General features: G+C 35.5%; 1 protein-coding gene across 11 annotated transcripts in view; it reads left to right on the forward strand.

Moving 5' to 3' along the window:
• LOC126094569 (protein kinase C and casein kinase substrate in neurons protein 1-like) overlaps nucleotides 1-7,326 on the forward strand; it is a 550,603-nt gene extending 543,277 nt beyond the window's left edge. For all 11 annotated transcript variants that reach the window (XM_049909035.1, XM_049909027.1, XM_049909033.1 and 8 more), the window contains one exon: nucleotides 6,650-7,326. In XM_049909035.1, the coding sequence (XP_049764992.1) occupies nucleotides 6,650-6,762 (113 nt within the window). In that variant the 3' untranslated portion in view covers nucleotides 6,763-7,326. The remainder of the gene's footprint in view (nucleotides 1-6,649) is intronic.
• Nucleotides 7,327-11,358: the final 4,032 nt, after the last annotated feature.

The raw sequence follows: 11,358 nt of genomic DNA on the forward strand, positions 1-11,358 counted from the left end.
CCAGGGTTGAGTAGAACAAGAGAAAAAATTATAAACATTTTGCACTAAACTGAAAAATGAAGATGCTTCCTGACAACAGCTTGCACCGCTAGTGCCCACAAAATTCAAAGAATGTACTGCACAAGGCACACTTGGATTTTGTTCTTTGGTTAATGCCTGCAAAAAGAGAAAAAAGTAAGAAGTGTAGGCTCCTAATAAGTTGCTTCCATTGTCTTATTACTGGCCTCTGCAGTCAGTAAAATCGATATCATTTGTAGGCAGGATTCAGATGGGCTTTCAGACTTACGTCCCGGGTTTGGTAAAAACAGAAAGAAACATTCAACAGGCTCACCATTGTCCTTCGTATACATTAATACTAAGATAATTAATCAAAATGTGATATGTCTGCAATAGAATCTACTATTACAGAGAAATATTTGAGCTGTTTGTTATCGCTTATGATGATTCTTTTTATTCGTTCAGAAAGTAGCTCTATTATTTCATCTTAGTTTGTTGAAGATACATAACGTGTGTGTTCCTGCCCTGGATTTCTGTATGCTAAAAGTTCAAGAGACCTCATAAATTGACCATTATGTATGAGTGTAATTTTTCACTGTGTTCATGTTTAGGATGTCCACAATTTGTTAGCTTCTTCACCATTGCAAACACCCTTTTCAACACATTACGCCAGAACATTTTTCTCTCAACGTGTGACTTTAAATGGTTTTTCTACCATTCCAAGTGAGTTTTCTCTGTGTTAAAAGTGATAATCAATAATTTTTTGTGCTCAAGTGAATATTCACGATGAGATAAAATAGAAATATTTCTCCAATCTGAAATACCAATAGTAGCAATCATTGTCTTACCTCCAAACAATTTACACAGTAATAAATGAAAAGCACCAGTTTGCTTTTGTTCTACAATATTATTTTTATTGCTAACCGGTTTTCGGCTTACAAGGCCATCTTCAGGCATTTACTGAGTATTATGACCAAAGAAGTTAAATGTTAGCAGACAACATTGGAAGAGAAGTAACACATCTAGAGTGAAGTAGAAACATACAGTGAGTAACATCTTTGCAATGAAATAGTAAAAACTGAACAGTACATAAATAACAAGGAGTTGACAGGAAGACCTTTAGCACAAAATAAGAATAGCATGCCTACATAACAGTTTCTATTGATAAACAAAACTATTGAAATAAGATAAAATTAGTACTAGGCAAGGTATGAAACATGGAGAGTAATACACAACCAATTAAAAAAAGAAGAGACAGTTGTCAATGTAAATACAGAATACACGAGGAACTTAAGCCATATCAATACAATAAACAGAAATTAATAAATGCAGGAAAATTGAGGTGTTTAACTCCCCTTGTAGTTGTCTCATCAAATACTGTTCATATTTTACTTTGCTCATTTATTTAATGTAAACTGGTATACAACCACTGCTTTGATTATAATTTTAATGTTAAAATGCTGTACCACCACACTCTCAAACTGTAGGTTCCCTCAAACACCTCAATTTTCCTGCATTTATTAATTTCTGTTTATTGTATTGATATGGCTCAAGTTCCTCGTGTATTCTGTATTTACATTGACAACTGTCTCTTCTTTTTTTAATTGGTTGTGTATTACTCTCCATGTTTCATACCTTGCCTAGTACTAATTTTATCTTATTTCAATAGTTTTGTTTATCAATAGAAACTGTTATGTAGGCATGCTATTCTTATTTTGTGCTAAAGGTTTTCCTGTCAACTCCATTGTTATTTATGTACTGTTCAGTTTTTACTATTTCATTGCAAAGATGTTACTCACTGTATGTTTCTACTTCACTCTAGATGTGTTACTTCTCTTCCAATGTTGTCTGCTAACATTTAACTTCTTTGGTCATAATACTCAGTAAATGCCTGAAGATGGCCTTGTAAGCCGAAAACCGGTTAGCAATAAAAATAATATTGTAGAACAAAAGCAAACTGGTGCTTTTCATTTATTATTATAATGTTGTTCTACCAAGAACCAACGGAATATTCTGTTAATATAATTTACACAGTGCACAAAAAATAGCACCAGTGCTGCAGGGGTACATTGAGTAACCACGGAAAGTTGTTTCATCATTTTAAAGTTTATGATAAAGTAAATTTTTGTTCAAATATCTGGTTTTACTGCCTATTGACCTTTGTGAATTAGGAAAAATCACCATTACAATTTGGATTAATGCCACAGTGTAAAACTATGTCGATTGATGATTCGATATTATTTCTATTTGTAATATTTGATAAGACACTTAGGTTCTTGTGAGATTCGAATTCAGGAACAATTTGTTACTCTTCATTTTTAACTATTGTTTCATTTTCATTTACTTCTTTCACTATGGTTGTATTGCTAGACTACTTGAAGTTCTGCCAAGAATTTTTAGAACATTTGCTTCTTGTTCTCACTTTTTCTTCACTAATTTCTGAAATGCCGCCCCCCACTTAATTTTTCATGTTCATTTTTGTCACTCTTATTCATGTTAAAGACACTTATGAAATTATCAACAGCCACCAACATGAAAGAAAATAAGTTTGTAAATAAAAGTATCCCCTTCAAAATCGTACAACACAAGCACAAAGCTTTTTACTTAAGACATGACAGTGATCATTTGACTAGCTTGGATTACTTGACCCCACTTGCTCTGAAATAAAATTGTCAAGATAAGAATGACAGTGCAGGGTACTTTAATTTCATTGTTGCTTCTTTCTCTATTTTCAATGAACAGAAGTCAGAAGCTGACACAATTCTCGGAATAATATTATTTCAAAGCTCGTATTGTCGACTGTCATCCTGATAGCTTACTTTAAGGTATCATTGAACAATTTCATAAACACGATTCCTGACATAAATTGAGTGAATTTTCATTCAGTCACCAAGTAAACTAATATTATTTCAAAGCTTGTGTATTATAATTTGCCATTAATATGGCATGTTAAAACTGCCAAGTTATTTCACAATCTTAATAATTTTTTGTCATTTAGAAGCACACTTACTTTCAACTGTAAAATGTTAAAATAAATACAGTGCAAAAAATGCTGCTCTCTAAAGCTGTCGCCCCTAGGCCCAAGCCTAGTGGGCCTGCATGTAAAACCATAAATCCACCTTTGATTGTGAAACAGAAGCTGTTTTTTTCTTTCTTTCTTTTTTTAAGTCACAAAGGTAGCAGAATGAAGAAAAATTGGCAAAATATTGGTTACAGAACAAAAATGCTCTTGTTGTTCCAAAAACTTGCTGTAACTTAATCAGAGGTTACTAAAACACAACAAAAGTAAATAATTCAGGAGTAGGGGAAAAAAAAGAAACCCTCACGGTGTCATTGACAGGCACAAATAAAGGAACACAATGGTTGTGTGTGTCTGTCGACAGCTCCATGCTTCCGGTACTCAGTGAGTTATTTCTTTTATTCCTAAATTATTTAGATTCTGACAGAACTTTCCACACTGTAAATAAAATTTATCAATAAATATAAGAAGAAAGATTCAGTATATTCCCAACAATGAATAACCAGCGTGTTACATGTACACTCATGGTTTTGAAAATTGATGCATCAAAGGTACATTTGAACAGACATAATGTTTTGTGTGTATTAGGTTCAGCATGATACGCAAATGGTAGCAATTACAGGATGTGTGTCATCTCTGACTCAGAGTTTAATATAGTTTGAAATTGCGATGCTCTACAATTGGAGTGTCTAGACATTGTGGCATGGAGTCAAAGAGGGCCTGGATATGTTCTTAGGACTCCCCCTGCATGCTTTTTGTGAAAGTTTACAAAGCGTCAGTAGTGGCTGCTAGACAACCGTGATAACATAAGTTACTGTCCAACCTCATTCCGGAAATGGCAGGCAAACAAGCAGGTTGGGGAAGTGCTGCCATTTGTTGTTCTTGGCAGAATTATCCAGCCGTAATATGGCACATGGAGTTGCCTGAAGGAATAGGAGTTACTTAACATCAAAACTTCCTTGATACATTGATAGCTGAGATCAAAATCGCATGATGTATCATGTGCCATCTAAGACCACCAGACTTGGCGTCTGTTCACTATATTGTCCAACAGTAAAGGTTGCTAGAAGATGGTCATCGTGGTAGCATTGGGAATATGTGCAGCTATCACTGGAAGATGGATTAGAATGGGAAGCATCCAGTAATACATACTCAGGACATTGGTAATGGAATTTACATGTCTGTTGCACTCCGAAGTGCGTGTAGTTTCTTGATGGTGGACACAGAAGCAATGTAAGAGTGTCTTCAGTCTGGACAGTCTTGACATTTGCACTCCTTTTTCATTGCCCCAGTGCTGAATCAACACTGTTGATGATGATGATGATGATGATGATGCTTTGCAAATCTGTAATGAGAGTGCAGACAAAATAGTGGTCATCCTGTACTGTGTTCACATTTCGTGTACCAGTATTCACACTTAAATGTGTAAGACCTCCTTCTGTAGTTCCCCATAGGCATCACTATTGTAACAACAAGCACTCTACGAGATGAAATGTAACAGGGTAAAAAAACTCATTTCACTGACATAAACCGTCCTGACCCATTTGAATTCTCCACATATCAGGCCATTTCATTACAGTGAACAGTGCTGGCACTCACATTTACATTTACACTCCACTGTTGACTGTTCTTCGCATTGGGTTGGCAAAAAAAACTGACTTTTCTGGTCAGATGTTTGGGAGTTGCAGGTGCAGCTGTACATGCCTCAGGAAATCCTGGAAAAACACAGAAATTTTTTTGTCTTTGGGGAATTTTTTCATCCAGGAGAAAACCAAGGAAAAAACCCAGGAACTTTTTTTGGAATTATGGGAATTTTTCATTTTTTTTTTAGTTTTCAGTTAAATTTCTATAATTTGATGGTTAAGGCCTGATAAGTTAACAAAGAATTTTACTTTAGTACAGAATAATATTGCAGTAAAACATAAACGAGTGAATAATAATAAAATAAAACTGAAGCATCTGCTGAAAGCAAAATGCGTCAAACGCTTAAAGACGAAGACTATGCAATACTTCGTAACTACAAACTACTGATGAGCTTTACATTGCAACTGTTTACATTAGGTTCGTTTGAGCAGTTTCCAGTGGGCATGCGCACATGTGCAGAGCTGAAGTTATGTTTGAGTGGCATCTTCTCGTGCTTTTGGTTATTTGAAGCATGGCTGTTGGTTGTTTGCAGTAGCATCGAGCAACCAGGTGCTACAGGGAAAAATTTTTGTGATGCACCAAGGCTGCCAGATTCCCACGTGCACAGAGCAGTCTGAGTTGTTCGGGGTAGTCTCCATGTGACCTGTTGTTATGTTTCATGATTTTATGCTGTTTTATCGTTGTTTACTGCTCTCACATCAAATGGAAACAAAATGGATGTCTGTGGCTGGGAGTTGTCAAATGAATTAAAATACATTCACATAACTTCAGGATACTGATATATGTTGTTAGTTTCAGTTTTCTGATTGTTATTTTATTTCCATTTTATTGGCAATTGAGCAATAATCATCTCGCAGAACAAAGAAGTTATTTTTGTTGTTTCAGTAAAGGAATTTGGCTTTTATAAACCTTTTCCACAGAGGCAATCAATTTATTTGAAGCAAAGTGTTTCATTCAACACTGTTGGCTAGGTTCAACTATTCGCCGAATTTCAAGCACATGTTTTCATCTTCTGGCATGTATAGCATTAAGCCACAATAAAGAATCTAACATGAGCTAACACAGTACTGGTACTCTAAGAAAATTGGCATCCCAAAAACCACACTGAAAAGCTTAATACCAAGTCAGGACCTACTTCAGTGCGAATGTGGACATATGAATATGCACAGCATGTTTAGACAGAAAGAGTGAAAATCAAATCTCCATCCAGCATACCTAATTGAATTTGCTGACACTGAAAAATCCAGGATGGAATAACTATAATATTTTGAAAAGGATAGATAGTTACCATATAGAGCAGTATTGAATCACACATAGGCACAACAGAAAGACTGCATATATGAGAGCTTTTGGTCAAAAGGTCTTCTTTTTATGTAGAAAACACACAGACATTTAAAGGAGGAAAATGCACGCACGATCACTTTCTCTGGATGAGGAGACTAGACTCAGACTCGGATTTTCTGTGGTTTTCCTAATTCACCTGATGCAAATGTCTAGGAGCTTCCTTCAAAACAGCCATGTCCAATTTGTTTTATCAGTCTTGGCCATAGAAGTCTACTTTCCACCTCTAATGGCTGTACCAATGTCAGGATGTTAAACTTGTGCCATTCTTCATTACATTCAGTACTTCTACCATGGATAAATGCAGACTCTTGTTAAAAAGGCCATAAAAATATTTTTGGGGGAAGTTGGCTTTGTATGTTAGGAAAACTTAGAGGTTTTCCTGGTGGATACTGGAGGTAGGCTGTTACACCATTAAAAGCCACATTTTTCAATAAGTGACAGCCATAAGTGTACAACAGCTACCTATAAAAAATGGTATCATGCATTTATTTTATAGCTAAGTGTGTTTGTGATCTGAATACCTCAGCATATGTCTGTGTTTAGATTTGAGACATGGATCTGGGGAAATTCGGTCTGTAATTCGTGTGTCACAGTAATATTCCTATTTTAATTCATAGTCTGAACTAAACTGTATTTTTTGCACAGGTGATGTGTTTGAAAAGCTCGAAGACGAAGATGAACAAGGATGGTGCAAAGGCCGTAAGGATGGCCGTGTAGGGCTGTACCCTGCTAACTATGTGGAACCTGTGGCGCAGTAGTGGCCAATACGGGATCTGCTGATGTGTAAGCTACTTGGCGATGTCTTCCTGCTGCTTGTCTGTCTCGGGCAGGTTGCATTTTCCCTCGCCACACTTCACAGCAAACTCCTACAACACAGACAGGATGTCAAGGTGCCACACGTTTAGGAAATGTGTTTGGTGCTGTTACTAGTGAAATGGCTTTGTGCCCGTAAATTTCTCAGCTCTTAAAAGAAATGGAGTGACCCCTTTCCCCTTCCCCAGAGATCCTGGCTTGTACAGTAAACATTAATGTGTCGTTAGCAGTTAAAGGAGACATGATGTGAGTTTTACTGCACTACTGTGCATTCTAAACTGTGGACCAAAGTCTATGCTTTTCTGTGTATAAAACATACTAAGATGTATTTTATTGCAGTTTCATGATGATGTTTGTCTCAAATTTTTGATGATGTATAACACTAAATGATTATTTAAATTATCAGAGTATTGTTTTTCTTTTAAAAACACAAGGCTTTTTGTGAGCATGAACTATTCCTTGGTTACTGGTGGTAAGCTGAAGTTACAGTATTTTGTGGTAATTTTTTTCCGGACTGTATTTGCGTTTTTATTATGCAACTTGTTTGTGTTCACACAAAGTTGTATAACATTTGCTCCTCCCTCCTCTCTTTCCCAAACCATTGTTCAATCTGTGAGTGACCCAAGTGCCAGCCACATACTATATAGTACATGCTACACTGCCTGGTGCAGAGAAAAAAATTAATCAAAATAATGTTAAGCAGCCATAATGGACATTTCTGTAAATATGTAACCAGTTACACCTTGGTAATGCCATTTGTAAAATAATGCATTCACAGATAAGGCTGTGCATCTTCAGCAGGTGTCAAAGCGAGAACACTCATTCCTTCATTATATTCAGTGATTCTGTTATAGGCCTAAGACATTGTAGATTAACGAGTACAAGACTTGGTGTAAATAATGTAGACATGAATGTCATTAAACTGGATTCGTATGATAAAAGTATGTTTATTGTAATAAATTATATATAAATCATGTAAAAGATACGCTTTGTCTTGGGACACAAAATAGCTAAGGAAAAAACCTGTGGTTTGTAAATAATTTGCAACAGACTGCATCCCCTTTACTTGCAATGAATACATTTTGTCAGTGGTGGTGCGAGAGAGAGAGAGAGAGAGAGAGAGAGAGAGAGAACGAGCACACACACTCACATTTGCACCGTATTCATAATGGCAATGCACACGTCTTGAAGATAATCAATAAGAATTCTCTAAGTCATCCAGCACCCAGAACTCTGTAGAATTAAACAACAGGACAACAAATGGAGAAACCCAAAGCATGTTAAGACTTCCCTGTGAAACACACAATATCAAAGTGAAGTGAGGGTGCTTCAGTCAGCTAGAATGCCAAAATAAAACTGGCAGATCCTTAATTAGAAGCAGGACAAGGCTGTTGACACCATAATTTAAACAACTGTAACTGTTATATTGTTTTTGTATAACAGTAACCTTTAGATTAATAGAAAGTGTTGCCTTTATAACGTAAAGTGATGTGCACTACACTGCTTTTGAACTTACACATGTTTTCATAAAGTGATTTAAAAAAAAAAAAATACCATTTCTGAAAACGAAAACCAACCTGATTATTTTATACAAAAATATGTAGCAATGAAGCTTATCTTATGTTCAGTAATCATATTTCTGTCTCTTTTGTGATGCAAGTATTTATTTTGTATTGCATATTTTCAAGCACAGTATGAGTTTGCACTTACTACACCTTTAGCTTGTATCCTTGAAATTCTTCCCCAGTCAATTTCTTGCCTCTCTAAAAGCACATTTCACACTATTTGTTTCCACAAAACGATTTCAGTTGACAGACTGAGTCTGATTACAAAATTGTTAGTTATTTACTGATTTTGAGAATAGTGGCACTGATTTTTCTGAACATATCACTCTTGAAAATAATGCAACATGTGACTGATAATCGGAAGTCATTGAGGCCTTCCTCAGAATCCATATAGCAAGAAATTCTCACACTAACCCTTGGTCATCCATCTTCTGCAGGTGTGATATCTGGAGGAATACCACCCCTGTTTCTTCCTGAAATGATTTGACAACTACTCTACTCTTCTCTTATATAATCAGTATGACTATTCTCAAACTCATGAGAAGTCTGCACAATTTTGTTTGTGGTCAAACCAAGTCAGCAAGGGCTGAAACATGATGGTGAATGTACTTGCTCTTCTAGCAAGTCCACACTGTCTAGTGACCAATACTTCAGCTTCAGTTTCTGCTGAGAATCAAAACAAAACTTTTGATGCTTGCATATTAAGGTTAACTGAAAATAAAGATGAATTTTGTCAAGAAATGCAAACTGGTATGAACAAAATTATTATTATTTGCAAACCCCCAAGCAAGAGCTGAAAACTTTTTTTAAAATAAAGGAATGAGACAATTTCTTTCAGTATTTTATCATCAATTACATGATTGTGTACATCATCTGAATTTTGTTAGTGTCAAGACCTGTTAAATGCAAACAAAATACATTGGCATTATGTGATAATGCAAGCTTTCTTGGCAAATTTCATTCAAAAAATCTTCTCAAGTTAGGAAGATTGTCTCAAAGAAAAATTTCAAGTTTCCTCTTCATCTTCAGGGGGAATAGGTGTGAATATGATGCCTAAAGAACTTGTCAAAATGTTACTTGGTCCCTTAATATAAAACTTGAGTTATCTCAATATTATTCTAACAGAAAATTAAAACCCTGACTATACTAGGGCAACTGAATAAGAGACCTTAAAAAAAAAAAAAAATAAATAAAACCCCACTTGTGCCCATTTGAGCACTGAAGATAGTTACTTGTTTGGCCACTAGAGAGCATGTGGCCCTACATTTAGCCTGGCTGTCATGTTTCGTTTGAGGTGGTTTGCCACTAAATATTGTCTTTACTGGGTGCAGCTTTGAATACTTGACAAAAGAAGTGCACTTTTAGCCCCTCTCCTGTATGCTTCCAATAAAGGATGGCTATAGTGGTCCCGAGTTTGATGACAGTTCCTCAGTTGAGCGACAAGTGCTCACCAGCAGTATGGAGGGGGGGGACCACCACTGTGCTCCAGCCAGCTCCACCAAGATTTATGTTCAAAGGAAACTGTTTTGAAGTACTTGGCTCGACTTCATGGCTACACAGAAACTAAAAAAGTGAGTGCAATTTTCTTGATATTTCAGCCAAAGTCCAGTGCACAAATATACTTGGGATTTTATTATTGGTGATCTTCAAAATTTGGTCTTATTATTTTGAGCTTTAAAAGCTATCTTTAAATGTCTATATGTAATGTCATCCACTAATAAAAAATATTTTTTAAACATAGTTTGAAAAAAAAATCAATATGTTAAATGGTTAAAGACAATGTAACTTGATAAATTGGAAGGATGTTTTAACAGCAAGTTATGGTATTATAGGAGTAATTAAAATGGAGATATTGGATGAGAACCTGAAATGTATATTACCTTCTTCGTGTAGGAACTAGAAAACAAAATTTATTCCTGAAATCATATGAAACTGAGTTTTAATGAGAGTAGGTTTGGATTCTTAGGGATCGGTTCAATAGGCAGAATCAGGTGGTGCTGTGGCTTTCTATTCACAGGGAAAAGTGTACGTGGAATCTGGTAGTCGTGCAATAATACACACAGACCTGTCATTTAATTTGAGCCATATCAATCATTTGGTGCGAGTAGGAAAAAAGCTGCACTAAATGCAATACATGTGGTGCTTATTAATAGTAATACGAAGGAAATGTTGGCCTGAGAAAATTTGGCAGCTGTCCCAAAAATAGAAGAAGAAAAAAAAGAATGTATTTATCCTTGGAATATTAATTTTAAAAGTCAAAGTGCAATGGGAATCATTTGAACAAGCAAAAAATATTTCAAGAAAGGCCTGCGTCATCTAGTGGCTATTAGATGTGATTGCTTTTCCTGATCTATTGTTGTGATCACTGTTTAAATGTATTTAGAGATGTAGGTATTTCAGCTTGTTTACGTGTCATGTAACTGTATTAACAAGAATGTGCTCTTCAGATTGGATAGGCTGTAGTATTTTACTTTATATTGGCAAATGAAAAGCACAAACTGCGATAATAATGCAAACTGTTGTAGTATTACAGTAGCAATTTATTTGGTGAACTTGTTTTTGGCTCAAAAGATGGTCTTCAGCAATAACTCACTAAGGTCGTCACAGGAAAAAATGCTTGTGAACAACATTTCAAATGTGAAGTTTGCAAAATTATTAAAAATGAAAGATTGTCACAAATGAAATAAAACTTTAAACAGTTGCCCATTTTAGGAAAGCAATAAGTCTTCAGACCTTTATTATATCCTTTTAATTCCTATGGTCAAATTCTTGTGCTAACATTGTTCAACAGTAATGGTATCTGGTAATTTAATGTTCCAGCACTAAACCAATTTGCTGTAGTAGGTTGTGTGGGGATGTATTACTATGATGGTGTTAATATACAAAGGAGGCTGAAAATTCATTATGATTTGTATCAGCAAAAATTGGCATAAAAACTGGAAAGCCCGCATAATGTCTCTTGTGTCAGTGTCACAG

This window comes from Schistocerca cancellata, chromosome 8 (genome assembly GCF_023864275.1).
Source record: "Schistocerca cancellata isolate TAMUIC-IGC-003103 chromosome 8, iqSchCanc2.1, whole genome shotgun sequence".
Classification (NCBI taxonomy): domain Eukaryota; kingdom Metazoa; phylum Arthropoda; class Insecta; order Orthoptera; family Acrididae; genus Schistocerca; species Schistocerca cancellata.